Source organism: Mytilus californianus, unplaced genomic scaffold (assembly GCF_021869535.1).
Source record: "Mytilus californianus isolate M0D057914Y unplaced genomic scaffold, xbMytCali1.0.p SCAF_48, whole genome shotgun sequence".
NCBI classification, from domain to species: Eukaryota; Metazoa; Mollusca; class Bivalvia; order Mytilida; family Mytilidae; genus Mytilus; species Mytilus californianus.
The window spans coordinates 610643-627182 of record NW_026262699.1 but is presented as its reverse complement, the minus strand read 5'-3'; the positions used below and the strand labels follow the sequence as shown (position 1 = coordinate 627182).

General features: G+C 32.2%; 1 protein-coding gene across 1 annotated transcript; it reads left to right on the top strand.

Annotated features, from left to right (window-relative positions):
- Positions 1-6389: 6389 nt before the first annotated feature.
- Positions 6390-15409, top strand: LOC127700080 (uncharacterized). The gene is made up of 4 exons (XM_052203549.1): positions 6390-6444; positions 10306-10438; positions 11216-11324; positions 13563-15409. Exons 1-4 carry the CDS (start codon positions 6411-6413, stop codon positions 13659-13661), a joined length of 375 nt encoding a protein of 124 aa, XP_052059509.1. The 5' UTR covers positions 6390-6410; the 3' UTR covers positions 13662-15409.
- Positions 15410-16540: the final 1131 nt, after the last annotated feature.

Genomic DNA, 16540 nt, shown 5'->3' with positions numbered 1-16540 from the left:
TAATTATAAGTCTAAAAACTGTTGAGAGAGACGAAAACAAATGAGATGGTGCCATGATTGTCGCAATTAGGTATAAAATCTTATATGTAAACTACTACATCCGAAGACTGTCGTCATACTCCATCACAAAGTTGGTCGACAACGAGTTTATATTTTTCGTATACCAGTATTCCAGGGAAAATGCTATTCGAAAAGTCTTCCCATTAATTGTCTATCAATCTTGTATTCAATTTGTGGTATGGTTGTGGTCGTCGTTAGTTTTTAACGTTTGACTAGTACCTTGCAAGGTATTGCACACTCTGTACTATATAGGATTTAACTCCCAATCTTAAATCTTTCTATTGGTGTGGTCCTTTATCAGGAGTAAATCTACGTGTGAATTTTGGATCATTAATGTCAATGGCATCAGAGTACTTTGTTGTACCAGCTTTGAAACATATTTCTATACATTTTCTGTTTGGTATAAACGGACTATCTACTAAATTTATACTTTCTTTCACCTTGCTTTTCCTCTTAAATCTCGACGGCACTATATCAGTATACGCCTCGGATATCCTGTTGATGTTGCGTAGACTGCTCCTAGTTGGTTTGACTTTTTGACTAGTGATTGTTTATTCTGCTCAATGTACCATTTCAAAGGCTGTTGAAGCAGTATCAGCTACTGGTGAGCTTAAAGCAGCAGTTACCCGTTTCTCCGTTCACTGGGCGAGACGTTGAGCGTAGCTTCTGTTTGTAGAAGGTAAAGCTTTCTTCTTTAAAGAGCCTTGTTGTGTTGTGTCTCATTCTTTATATCAGGTTTCACAACTTGATTCCAAGTCAGTTTGACTGATAAAGTGCTGGAATTGACTTTGAGATCCAAAGTCAACTTCTTCCTATTTAACACTATGCATCCAAGCAGCTCAGTTAATTCAACCGGATATACCATTTGTGTGATTTAGTTAAGTTGTGGTGACGGAGCGAGTTTAAGATCAAATTACAATCATAATGATATTTGTTGAATTTGTGGTATGAAAGTCTTGTATGTTAATATAAACCAAATTCTGTCATTGGAAATTATTAACTTTAACACCATTGGTGATTGATTCATAGTTGCTTCTACGTTATTTGATATCTGGTGTTAAGTTGTCTCATTGGCAATAATACCACATCTTCTTATTTTTATAAAGGTAGTTTCTTCAGATAAATTTGATTTGCAAAATGTACTATCAATTAATATTTTGTCAGTTTATGCAAAAATACCAGATAAGTGTGTGTAGTTTTTGTTGGGTTTGATATTTCGCTTCGACATAAAAGTTTGAGTTCACTGCTCAGGATTGCCCTTCAACAATATAATTGGTGTGTAACTTTTGTTTAAAAGTCCAAAATGTGCCTCACATTATCTAACGCAAAAATCTGCTTCAGAAACTAGAAACCTTATTTATATTAATTCTTTATGTCATGCTCTATGCTTATTTTAACATGTGTTTGTCGATATTTTGCACTCGATCACTGAGCGTAAGCAAGGTATAAAATATCGACAAATATATAATGCCTACCCATGTTAAAATGAGCATAGAGCATGAAATGAAGGAATTGTTTCGATTCTTATAGAACAAATACGGTATTTTTATAGGTCGAAGCTTACGAAAAAACCTTAGGAAAGTTTGGCTGTTCCCGTTTCCTCCCCATGAGTTATGTGCGTTATATATATACATTGTCATATTCAATAAGTTTAAAATTTATTAGCAGGGTAAATATGTGATGTTTGAATTTTCGATAACAATATATAATGAAATTTTATGTAAGCAGCTAATATATATATATTTTATTAGGATACAAATGAAAGTAAAGAGAATGTAAACAGTAAGTTTGTGCGCATGTGTCAAACATATTTTGTGATAATTAGAACACGGCTTTGTTTGTAAACTATTAAAGGACGTCATATTAGAATACTTGGTTCACTAATTTTAGAATAATAAGAGATAAGTTATAAGCACGTCATGATGCAATGTGTCAAATACATATAGAAAAAAATTATTCTCAACACACGAGGATAAGCACACAAATGAAGACAGCTATTAAAAACTTTATCCATTGAATTTACAATAAATCTTCAACCTACATCTCATATTTTTGTAATAAAATTGAGAATGGAAATGGGGAATGTGTCAAAGAGACAACAACCCGACCAAAGAGCATAAGGGCTTCAGCTGGCCCCCTAAACAAAAAAGTGTACTAGAGTTCAGTGAAAATGGACGTCACACTTAACTCCGAAACATATAAATGAACTAAACATGCTAAAATTAAAAAAACATACAAGACTCAAAGGCCAGAGGCTCCTGACTTGGGACAGGCGCAAAAACGCGGCAGGGTTAAACTTTTTAACATGTTTTGTGAGATCTCAACCCTCCCCCTATACCTCTAGCCAATGTAGAATAAACAAACACACAGCAATACGCACAGTAACACTCAGTTTAAAAGAAGTCCGAGTCCGATGTCAGAATAAGTAACAGAAGTAAGCATGTTAAAAATAGATTCTGCCAAAAAAACATATGCTTCATTGATTAACAAAATTCATTGATTAAATCAATCATACCTGCATTTTCCGATTCATTAACTTGGATCATATATAATGGAATTTTATACGACTGTCATACAAGTGAGAGGTTTAGCTAGCTATAAAACCAGGTTTAATCCACCATTTTCTACATAAGGAAATGTCTGTACTAAGTCATGAATATCACAGTTGATTAAACCTGGTTTTATAGCTAGCTAAACCTCTCACGTGTGGGAGGTTGGAGATCTCACAAAACATGTTAAAAAGTTTAACCCTGCCGCATTTTTGTGCCTGTCCCAAGTCAGAGGCCGCGAGATCTGGCCTTTGAGACTTGTATGTTTTTTTTACAGCTTTTCTATAAAAGCATGCAAAACAAACCTTTGATCAACTTGCTTGCTATGTTTGTTTGGATGTTTGTAAACAACAGGTAGGTAGTCTATTTCAGTCTGTTTACTATATACTGGAATTTGATTGGACAATAAACATTAACTTCATTTAAATGTTAAGTTTCACATTGTATGTCAATTTTTATTGTCCAATCAAAAACCAGTATATATTAAACTGTTTTACAGACTGAAACTCCGCCTACCCTTTTGTTTACAAACATCAAAGCAAACATAGCAAGCAAGTCGACTCAAAAGATTGCTTTGCATGCTTTTATAGAAAAGCTGTAATTTTAGTTCATTTAAATGTTTCGGAGTTAAGTGTGACGTCCATTTTCACTGAACTAGTACACTTTTTTGTTTTAGGGGCCAGCTGAAGCCCTTATGCTCTTTGGTCGGGTTGTTGTCTCTTTGACACATTCCCCATTTCCATTCTTAATTTTACTACAAAAATATGAGATGTAGTTTGAAGTGTTTATTGTCAATTTTTGAGTAGTTGTTCTACCTCATCAATGGATAAAGTTTTAAATAGCTGTCCTCGTTTGTGTGCTTACCCTCGTATGTTGAGAATAATTTGTTTTCTTTATGTATTTGACACGTTGCATCATGACGTGCTTATAACTTATCGCTTTTTATTCTAAAATCAGTGAACCAAGTATTCTAATTTTCATTTGTTTCCTAATAAAATATATATATATTAGCTGCTTACATAAAATTTCATTATATATTGTTATCGAAAATTCAAACATCACATATTTACCCTGCTATTAAATTTTAAACTTATTGAATATGACAATGTAACGTACATAACTCATGGGGAGAAAATGGGAACAGCCAAACTTTCCTAAGGTATTTTCGTACGCTTCGACCTATAAAAATACCATATTTGTTGTATGAGAATCGAAATAATTCCTTCATTTCATGCTCTATGCTCATTTTAACATGGGTGGGTATTATATTTGTCGATTTTTCATACCTTGCTTACGCATTATATTTGTTGATATTTTATACCTTGCTTACGCTCAGTGATCGAGTGCAAAATATCGACAAACACATGTTAAAATAAGCATAGAGCATGACATAAAGAATTAATATAAATAAGGTTTCTAGTTTCTGAAGCAGATTTTTGCGTTAGATAATGTGAGGCACATTTTGGACTTTTAAACAAAAGTTACACACCAATCATATTGTTGAAGGGGACGAGACTTGTTTCTATCCATTGGAAGATCCACTATCATAGTGATAGTGGATTTTCCCATGGATAGAAACAAGTGCCTGTGACGGAAATCTATAGTAAGTAATATGATTTTCAGATAATAAAGTTGAACTAATTTTGCCCCGTACGTGAGTCAAGTTAAAGACGGTGTGCTCCTCTTAGTTAAAACAATGGGCGAGTTGGCAGGCATTCATTAGCGGGATTTATATTACGTACATGGGGGGACATATACTTGCCTCCCCATGCCGCTAAAGTTATATTTGCTTCAGAGCAACAAAAACATCTATTTCCATAGCACGTTTATTTCAAAGAGACAGATAACATCACATCAAATATGCATCATCATCATACAAAGGGACACAACTCTCACGACTTAACTACAAAACACATACGACCATACAATACATATACATGTATATAACATCCCGCCCCCAAAAAGAAAATTTCCCAAATTTTATCAAAAAGGTGTATGTGTTTTATCCATATACAATTTCAAGAAGAAGAAAAATTGCACTATAAATTCAAACTATATAATCACTTCCGTATAAGACTAAAATCAGTTTCCAAATAATCATTGTAAATACATTTATGATAACTGAAATGTTCGTGGCTGACCAGTTCTCACATCCAGCATCCATTGGCATACACACCAGTATCAACAATGCAGAAAAATCCGAACGTCTGGCATCTCGATCTCCCCCTTAGGACCTTATGCACGCATTACGTCCATTCAACAACACAAAAAAAAAATATGCATTTGATACATTTACTCAGTCTACTAAATGGAAAATACTAGAATATTGTCATAAATGTAGCTGTATACAACAAAATGATAGATAATCATCAGAGACCTTTAACTCTTAAAAAAAATGGTAAATATTACATCAATGAAACACTTCATAATTAAGTAACATATGTCAGTAAAAGAAAATACGACTAATTCTCCCTCTCTAACATGTCCAATCTCTCATACTTCACGCTCACAAAAATAAAATAAAGATGAAACAAATGAAAAGCTCAAGAAATGTCAATATCAACCTAGGTTTTATTTATGACTATTATCCCATCGCTACTGACAATCCGCTGTCAAATCAGTCCAACTGTTAACAGAAATGTTGTGTATAAACAATACACTCATACCAGATAATTCATAGAAAAATCCTTGAGACAAAATTGAATTCATAATTAATATTCGAAATAAGTCCGTGTTTGTCCTTGGGTAGCGTACGACGAGATAAATCTCACACGTACCGTCTGCTGTAGAATTTAAATAGTTCAAAACTGTAACACATTTTCCCTGCTAAATCCTAAATACACATATAGGTCAAGCTGATTAGTTACTAAAGATAATGCCAATTACTAAGCAACTATTTTCCAAGTACTGTAAGATGATAGGCCGGGACGTCACATGACACATGCTACAGTTTTCTGCACACATAAACATACACAGCTGTATTTCTTGATGTTAGACCAACGCCAAATTGCGGTTAAAAGTTTAATTGTTTGTGTAGAAATTTCGATCGCGTCCAACAGTCCAAATGATAATTAAAGTTCAGATGACAATAAACAATTGCGAAATACTTTTGATATTAATATGCATGTACAATGTAGTTTAAAAACAGTTCCTTAAATTTTACCGTTTTCTTTTGTTGACGAAAACTCCCATGGTGACTTCTGAATATTGGCTAAATCCAAATTAAAAACATCAAAATTTAACATAAAATCCAAAAATTGGTTCCAGTGTCAACTGCATGGTACTGCTATACTCCACTGAACGAAAATTCAAGATTTCAACGTGGTCAAAATTTAATAATGGCGCCGCCAGCCTCGTGGTTTAGACTTTTAGAAAGTTGATTCTTCATCTTTGGGGACAGCTCATATAAAATACACTCAAAGGGACCGTTTTGAAGTCCTCCACCATATTACGTACATGGGGGGGACATATACTTGCCTCCCCATGCCGCTAAAGTTATATTTGCTTCAGAGCAACAAAAACATCTATTTCCATAGCACGTTTATTTCAAAGAGACAGATAACATCACATCAAATATGCATCATCATCATACAAAGGGACACAACTCTCACGACTTAACTACAAAACACATACGACCATACAATACATATACATGTATATAACATTTAACACATTTCATTCGGGGCGAGTTTGTAGAAAGCTGGTGCGATTCGGAAATGGGGCGAGTTATCAGTGATACTTTCTTTTTCTGAACGCCTACTTTCGGTTTAGTCAGTCAAGGGAGTTAATCACAATAGCATTATGGCCGAAGGCGAAGAGTTTCGCATTCCAACAGGTAAAAACTTTTAGCATATTTGAAACAACGAGCACTCCGACTTAATTTAAATAACGTTGGTTTTGGAAATAATTTATTTCTGAAGGAAAAGAATGATGGGTTGACGGAGTAAAAAACTTTTTCAAGTTTTTGGACATAGGTTTCTGTTTATGGATAGAAAAAGGGGGGAGGATAGTACTATGGACTAGGGGGAAGGACAGTCGTCAGGTTTTTGTGACGTCTACCAAATTAGCAAGTAAATCCAGCATTTAATCATCCAAATAGAATGACACAGCCTTTGAATTTAAGGTTTTATCTAGATTTGATGAAAAAAAGATATGAGGGTCGACATGGGGGTACCTTCATGACGAATAACGATAAAAAATCTTGTCAAATGACATTAATGGTAATTTTTGGTGCATGACAATAAAATGTACATTTCCATAATGATGATAAACAAAAATCGACTGATTTCGACGAATCACGTAATATTCTTTCCAAAAAATAACGTTAAAGGATAATTATTTGAGACCTCTGATGATAAGGATATTCACGATATATCCTTATCGTGAATATCCTTATCATCAGAGGATAAGGATAACATTATCATGATTCTTTGAAAATATTAACCAATTTGACGCCAGCAGTAGCTGAAAATGACCGTTTGACGCCTGACGGTTAAGGGCTTTCCTACCCTCCTAGATGGGGTCTTCATGTGATTGTTTCTGTATTCTGTGATGGGATTGCTTCCCTTGAATATTAGATATAGAGCCAGCCCTTAGCCGTTAAGCTAGGGATGTACTTCTTTGACTTGTAGCACAGAGGTTCTGGGTTTGAGTTCTGGAGGAAAAGATGCGATTTTCTAATAATAAATGATTATTTTTCCCGTTTGAATGGTTTTACACTAGTAATTTTTGGGGCCCTTTATAACTTGCTGTTTGGTGTGAGCCAAGGCTCCGTGTTGAAGACCTTACTTTGACCTGTAATGGTTTACTTTTATAAAATAAAATTTTGACTTGGATGGAGAGTTGTCTCATTGTCACTCAAACCACATCTTCTTATATCTATTAGACCCATCCAGACCCTCAGACATGACAGAGACTTATATACAGACATTTTTTGTTTAATATTGAAACTTACCGTTATAATAAATTTTGAAAATAAGTTTGAATTAAATAATGTGCGTTTGTATATGACATGTCATGCATGTAGGACCTCCCTAATGCATATCTGATTTCTCTTCTGGGTTTGACTTTATTTTTATCAGCTCTTCAACAGTTCAGCATTTGTATTTCTTTTAGATTTTTACAAATTTTCACTTCAGTAGACTCCACCTAATCGGATATCGGCTAAACGAATATATCGGCTATTGTAATATTATTTCAAAACACCAAACCCTTCCCTATATGTTTAATGTTAATTTCATCGGGTAATCGAATATCGGATATAAGAATATATCGGCAAATCGGATAAGAATATTCAGGTAATTTTGTTCAAAACCATGCACAATCGGATATTTTCAATGTTTTTCTGACAGGAAATGAACCCGGAAGTTACGAATTAACAATCCTGCAGACAAGAAGATTTCGTTTTTACTAAATTAAAAGGAACTATTTCTTAATAAATTGTTGTCTTTATTCAGTGTCTTCCTTTATCATGTGAATTAGATGCCCTTTTACTTCAAATGGTTTGAATTTACAAGACTCGTCAGTTGACAAGAGCAGTACGATGCTGTTTGGGGAATTTTGATAAAACTCTAAATGCTCACACAACCAGAAATATAATGTAAACTGAATGTACCTCCTTCTGAATAATTTATTGCAATATAAATATAAATCCCTTTTGACAAGAGAAATCTGACTTATTTTAATAAATATAGGATTTAAAAACTGCAAACAAATTTCATCATTATGTAATCAGCTGAAATCTTTTTAAAAAACATCGTGGTGATGTAACTGATAAAAATCACTCCATCAATCCTCCAGCCCTTTCACATATTTAGCAATTGTCAGGGTTAGTAACATCTCAGGATTAGATCTACTCATTATTGCAGACTATTCAATGAATATACATTCATCGTCTAATTGAATATATCGGATAATCGGATATTTTTAGCTGACATTTTGGGTATCCAATTTGCCGGAGTCTACTGTATTACATTGATTATTGAAATGCATAAAACATGTAAAACATGATAAAAAATTGGTATCTTTAATCATTGAATGTAAATGGTTTTTTTTCTCTGACAAAATTTTGATATATCTTTCTTTCTTTCTTGGCTTTGTCAAAAAAGCCATGTTCCTATTCTAAAATGCAATACAACATGAGGAACATGTGCTACGTGCATGGTATTGAAACCAAGTTTATTTTGAACAAAGCAGCTTGTACATGCCAACTTTTCAAAATATCCATCATGGCCATGGGTAATTTTAAGGGTACCAAATGAATGTCTGAAGTGAAATTAATCTAATATTCTATGGTTTTGAAAAAGTAGCCATGTGTTAAAGAGTACTTTTAATACTATTTGTTGCCTTTTTGGAAGTATTCATTTAAATAATTGAGGATTTCAAGTCTGTCATTACAGAAATCCCCAATAAATCAGGAGAGTTGGCAGGTACGATGCTGGAGATCAACATGATCAAAATAAACATTTCCACGATTGCCACTTGTCATGAAATTTAATAAAATCAATAAAAAAGAAATTCTATTTGTATTTTTCGAACTTTTTAGCTTCATGAAATCAAAATAACAGCCTTTGGAACATATTCTATAAGACCCTTCAAACGATAAAAAGATTCAAATTTTCCTATCAAATTCAAAACAATTTTTTAATGGCATGCTCTGTGCTTATTTCAAAATGGATAGGCATTAAATTTGTCAATATTTTGCACCATGCTAAAGCTTGGTCATGTCGGTAGAGAGACATGAGAGACATTTACAAAGTAAAATGCCCTCCCATATTAATTTAGCATAGTACATGGCATGAAATAATTATTTCGTAATTTAAATAATTTTTCGTATTGAAAAAAAATGTCCCATAAAAATGTTGGTATCAGGAAATAGTAAGGCCTGTACATGTACATGAATCAGTTACCATAGGGCCATGGGAGCTATTGTCACTTAACATTGGTCAACATTTACATTATAATCAATCTTTGTCTCCTTTAGACACCATGTTTAATAATACCATTGAAAATTCATCAGATATTGGCAAAAATCTAGAATTTGGTTAGGTCTAGTATGGCATGTATGGTTCAACATCAGCCAAAGTGTATAGTAAAAATTAATTGGTCATGTACAGGCTGATAGAAGCAGGACCAAATGTTCAGTAGCAGTCTTTGGAAAATCACTGCAGATCAGTTACATGTTGTACATGTACAATGTACATGCATACAGATACTTTTTCCCTTCTTTGATTTTTTCCATCATTAGATGCTTTCTTTATTCTTTAATTTGTATGTTTATTTCTTGCCATTATTTTCTATTCTGTAAATCCCATCCAGATCCTCATAGCTGTTGAAAGATGTCAAGTTGAGGTTGATTTCCCCATATATATATATGTATACAAGGAGATATTATCTTTGGATCAATACCCAAAAAAAAGAGTGATGTTTTTTCTAGGTCCAAAACTTTCAATGATATTATTTAATGCAGGGTAAAAAGTTTGCCAAAATTGTTTGAACAACCAATCTAATTAAAATTAGTTCTCCGCACTTGCTCCTCATTTTTGTTCGGTTGTTTATATGTCGCGCGTGGGAGCGTGACATATAAACAACTGAATGAAAATTAGGAGCAAGTGCAGAGAACTAATTTTAATTATATTTTTGAACAACTAAAGTTTTTCTATAAGAAAATTTGAATACTTGTTATGTGTATTTCCAGTGACAGCTGAGGAGATAGATTTAACCACTGTCAGAGCTGTTGTGATCATCCCTGACCTTGAAGTGACCTCCAAGATGTTTAGTGCTGCTAAACCTAAAAAGAATGCTACTGTCGTGCCTAAATTTGAAAACAAGTAAGGCTTAAGATCGAGTTATGTTTCAGATCTAAAGATGCAAGTTATACTATGTCTTTTAGAGAATGTAAATATAAATGTAAAAAATAAGGTGTTTTATGATTTCATATGAGAAAACTATCCACCAGACCAAATGTCAAGGATGTAAACAACTAAAGATCTTCATACTGCCTTCAACAATGAACAAAATGCATACTGCATAGTAAGCTATAAAACAGACTGACATAGAGATATGTAAAACATTTCAAACAAAAAACCATGATAAAATAATATCATGAATATTTAGTTTAACTGGTATATATTTGTCTTTCTAATTTACTGTAAGTGTAAGGGCATTTATATTCAGGATCATGTTCATATGCTTTTAGTTCATTAGGGTTATATTTCATTTTGGAATGGGTTTCATATTTTAAATATTTTCTTATAAGGCCTTTTCACCAAGATATCTCTCAAAAAATAATTTTAATTATTCGTTGGGTCATAGCCTCACTCATAGGTCATGTAGGCAATATTGTCAATGACAATATCATTTATCAATATACTGTGGATTCATTTATTTTCGTAGGTACCAATTTTCATGGATTGAGGAAATCTTGCATTTTCATGGATATTTAATTTCGTGGTTTTGGCAAAGTCTGCATACATGGCATATATATTCCTTTCAGAAATTTGTAATTCATTGAATATTTAAATTTGTGGTTCCCCTGTATCCATGAAATCCATATCCAACGAATATTAAAGAATCCACAGTATTCAAGTTGTTAATTATTTTTACAGTTCTTTTGAAGTGACAGCTGTAGTGAAAAAGAAGGAAAAGGAAAATAAATTTAGATATACTGTGAAGAAACTTCCTGGAGATATTGTGCCAGAAAAATGTAAAACTGAGGTAATAATAAAATTCGGTCAAACCAGGTCCAATGGGCACCACTTATTACAATATGTTTACAAGAATTGAAGAAAGAAAATCTTATTTGGTTTTTTGTCTCGCCTGCGATGAAAGTCGCAGTATGGGAGACATAGGTATTACTATCCAGCGGCAGCGTAAACTATTTGTATAAAGCTTTATTATATTTCAGAAGGTAGAAGACCTGGATGCTTCATAACTTGTATGCAGATACCTTATGTTACGAAGTTTCCGTCAATAATATATCCATTGTCCTTGACCTCATTTTCATGGTTCAGTGACTGCTTGAAAAAAAAATTGAGTTTTTTTGTCTTGTTATGAGTTATAGGATAACTATATTTGGTATATGGGTTCCTTGCAACGTCTACATGTCTGTCAGACAGAGTTCACTTGACCTCGACCTCATTTCATGGATCAGTGATCAAGGTTAAAGTTACGTGATAAGGTCCTTTTCTCAAATACTATAAGCAGTAGGACAACTATATTTGGTGTATGGAATGATTGTAATATGTTCATGTCAGTCTGGCAGGTTTGATCCAACCTTGACCTCATTTTCATGGTTCATTGGTCAGTGTTAAGTTTTTATGTTTTGGTCGGTTTTTCAAGTACTATAAACAATAGGTCAACTATATTTGGTGTATGGAAAGATTGTAAGGATTACATGTCTGTCTGGCAGTAATCATCTGACCCTGACCTCATTTTCATGGTTCATTGGTCAATGTTAAGTTTTTATATGACCGCAACAATTTTGCTTAGGTATATTGCTATCATGTTGTCGTCGTCCGAAGACATTTGGTTTCCGGACAATAACTTGAGTATAAGTGAATGAATCTCTATGAAATTTAACCACAAGGTTCAATAGCACAAAAGAAAGGTTGGGATTGATTTTGGGGGTTACAGGCCCAACTGTTTAGAAATTAGGGGTCAAAAAGGGGCCAAAAAAGGCATTTTTCTAGTTTCCAGTCAATAACTTGTGTATAAGTGTATGGATCTCTATGAAATTGTACCACAAGGTTCCATACCACAAAGGGAAGGTTGGGATTGACTTAGGGGGTTATGGCCCAACCCGTTCAGGAATTAGGGGGGAAAAAAGGGGGGTGTAAACAAGGTTTTTCTGGTTAATGGACAATTACTTAAGTATTAGTCTATGGATCTCTATGAAATTGAAACAAGGTTCCATACCACAAAGGGAAGGTTGGGTTTGACTTTGGGGGTTTGAGCTCAAACCGTTCAGGAATAAGGGACAAAAAGGGGGGAGGAACAAGGTTTTTCTGGTTTGAACAAGGCTTTTCTGGTTTCCGGACAAATACTTAAGTATTAGTTTATGGATCTCTATGAAATTGTACCACAAGGTTCCATACCACACACATAAGGTTGGGGGTTGATCTTGTGGGTTGAGGCTTTAATCGTTAAGAAACTAGAGGCCAAATAGGGGCCAAAAACAAGACTTTTTTAATACTGGCTAAGCTGGTTCTAACATAAATTATTTCTGATCTATATAAAGAAATTAAAATACTGATATGGCAGGAGATACACACCAAACAGGGTGTGTAAATTATTATATTTAGTTTGTAAACAGATTTACTAAGTATTGCGCAACAGCAAAGTATTGCACAACAGCAAGAAATCTTCAATTGAAAATAAATACAAATCTTTTAACCAATTTCAATGAGGATTAATTTAAAGTCTTAAATTGTTGGAGGTTTTTACCATGTTTTACTATATTAGATATTTGGACATTTTTAAATAGGTCTACATTGAGGTCTTCCATTCCAGTGATACGCTTGGGATTTGAAATGAATTAAACATTATGGGAGAGTTTATTTCAGTTTGTACCTTTGTTCATAACTCATGGTCTGTCTACATGGGAAAACTGGATTGTAAATAAACATTTTTTATACCTAATTATGGTTACTGGTACTTAATTCCGGTAATACCAGTCTACAAAAATTAGAACTTTCTTTGAAGTTTCATTCTAAACAATAAGTTACACTGTGTTGAAAAATACCATTGAAAGTATTCCAAAAAAAAATTCAAGTGTTTTTTTACATGCTGTTTTGGGTGGTTTTAGCTGATTAATTCAGTAATTATTATAATTGATTGAATGCTGATTGTTAATTTTTTATCATGATTATAGGAAATGATAAATTGTAAATGTGTCCTTCTTTGAAGGTTTGAAATGATTATTATGATAAATGATTATTATTATGTTTTTTGTAGTACAAGAAAGAGCAAGTGATTTTGTTGCTTCATAAAGCAGAAGAGTCTTCATGGGCAGTGCAGTTATCAAAACGAGGACTTGAACAAGCAGAAGATTGAAAACTTTGTCTCAGACTTATTTCCTTTTGATGACAAAAAGATGGAATTTAAATTCTTTCTCTTAAAGTCCTGATGGAATTCAGATAACTTCTCTTTTGTAATTTGATTTACTTCCCTTTAAATAAGATTTCTGTTGTAGTTCTTTGGGTTATAGCTCATGATAATACAAGTGATAGTTTATCATTATTTTATCTTAAATTTAAGGCAATATCTATAATTAATTCAGAAACTAATGGCATACTTTTTTATCACAGTTTTTTTTTTTATGATTTTTTAATCTTTCAAATGTTTTTAATCATGTTTTTCTTCTATTTTTTATAAGTTAAAAAATATGATTTAATGATATTATTTGATATTTTTTCACATGAAAATGTGATATGATCATCTTAAAAAAATAATTTTGATTTGTTAACATCTTATAAACCTATGGGTAAAAATAAAGGTTTAGTAAACACTAAATGTGCAATATTTTAAAACTTATGTATTTATCATACTCCAGTATTATTGTAACAGAATATGCAACAATTTTCTTTGGAAATTTTTAAATTGTTTAGATATATAACAATTTTTCTGACATTAGTTTTAAAATTTTTGGGGTATTTTGCTGAATTGTCTCTGAATGACCCTTGATCTGTCTCCAAATTACCTTCTGACATCAGGCAACAATCACTTTTTAACTGACGTAAAATGTTTTAAATTGTGATGCAATATTTTTCAGAAACTTCTGTTGTTTGAAGTAATGGTGGACAAATTTGCATACAAGTGTAAATAGGTCAGAAGAAGGGAATCATTCTTAATGGAAAGGAAAAAATTTGCACATATTTCTTTTATTACATTGGTTGCAGTATTATATTAGAAATGATGGAGGTAACATTTTGGGTAGCCCTGTTGAATTATGAGGGGGAATCAAAATTTAGAAAAGTGCATTTTGACTCCCAAAACATACACACCTTCTGCTTTCTCTGTTGAATATCAGCTGGTCTGAATTTTTAGGATTTTTTTTGTGTGGTTAAAATATATTCAAGTTTTATGCATTTATTAATCTTAAGAGAACTCTCTTTTCCACTTTGCCAAATTTTTTACATTTATATTGAAAAAACATTTCTTCCAACATAATAATCTTTTATATGCTACGGTTACTGTAGTAATAATTATGAAATGTACATTTTTACGTGAAAAATAATGTTTTATAATCAAGAAGTAGTCCATGATTATTTTTTTTATTGTCATATTCATTTTGTTTGTTATTGAATTTACTGAGGATTGTGCATGCTTATTTAGATAAATATTAAATCAAGCAACATATAATTTAAAAATGAGTCTTGGTTCATTGCAGATTGTGTTGTCCTTGTGATCAATTTTATTCTCATGTTCAATATATTTTTGGGGCAATTAATTAATAATATTTAATTACTTGTCTATTACCTGAACAACACTGAAAATCTAAGACAATTTCAGGAAACCTCATGATGTGCAAGCTAAGAGATAGGGTAATACCCTATGAATTTATTTCACACGAGCCATTTTGAAGAAATCTTCCAATCTTTACTAAAATTTACATTATGAAAGCTACACATGTACTTTAGATAGAACAACTTTATGTTGTATTCCAGAACATGTAACAAAATTATAGTTATACCTAAAAGGCTTAAAGATGACGAAACAAACATGTTTGAACGATTTTTCACTTTTGGAGTATATATGAATAAAATGGATAAGAAGACAATCTTAACCAAAACAAAAATTCCTTTTAAGATAGAGACACTTCAAAAGTGGACAATTATTTTTTTACTTGAGGTCTATTTACATGTTGTTTTTTTTATTTGGAAGTTTTTAAAGTTTCTTGAAAGAAAGGGGCTTAATTGAGCTAAGATTTGGAAAAAAAATAAAGAGCCTATACAACCACTCTGAAATGGTTGTTATAAAAAGAGAAGACCTCTTATCTCAATGTGAGTCAAATATTTATATCCTAGTTTTAGAATCATTTAATATTTTTTTAGAAAATCTCATTCTTGAGCATCATGGCAATCAAAATTTGTATATTATACATGTACTGATGTATTAACCTTCATGATGTCAAAAGTATAAATTCCTGCTACAGGACGAATGGTTCTTTTAAATGTTGATGATATAAAAACATTATATCAAAATAAACTTTTGGAGTTATTAGTAGAAAAGTTTTATTTTTACAGAGTTTATTTGTGTATCTTTCAGTCACAAACTTAACATTAAGTCTGGTATACACTTTTATTCAGTTTGTGAGTGAGTCGGTACAGAATGCACATCATTAAACTCTGATAAAATAACATGTATTCTAATCTCAAATGCTTATAAATATACAGTAGTTTTATTTTGACATTTACTTGCAGATGATGAAGTACATTATATATAGCTCAATATCTTTTTGTTAGTTTATAAAATTTATATAGTTAATATATATTAAGCATTTGTACTTAAGTATTTACTTTTAAAATTAAACTTTTTTCAAAAATTGTGATGTAAAATTGTTTATTAAATACGACACTTCTTCATTGATGATAATGCTGATGGTGGATGAAATTTTATGTCCAGCAGCAAATATTACATTCATATCAGAATGAGAACATGTTAAAGTGATATGAACCCTACTTTGTACTACAGCACTTCTTCATAGATGATGATGCTGATGATGGATGAAATTTTATGTCCAGCAGCAAATATTACATGCATAGCAGGATGAGAACATATTAAAGTGATATGAACCAAATTTATTTATTTTGTAAAAAATATTTCTGTACTCCTAACAACAAAATTATCATATTTAAATTTACCTGTGTACGATATTTTATTTAACGCCATTTTGTCCAAGGTTATAGTTGTCTTTTTGACATTGTTTTACA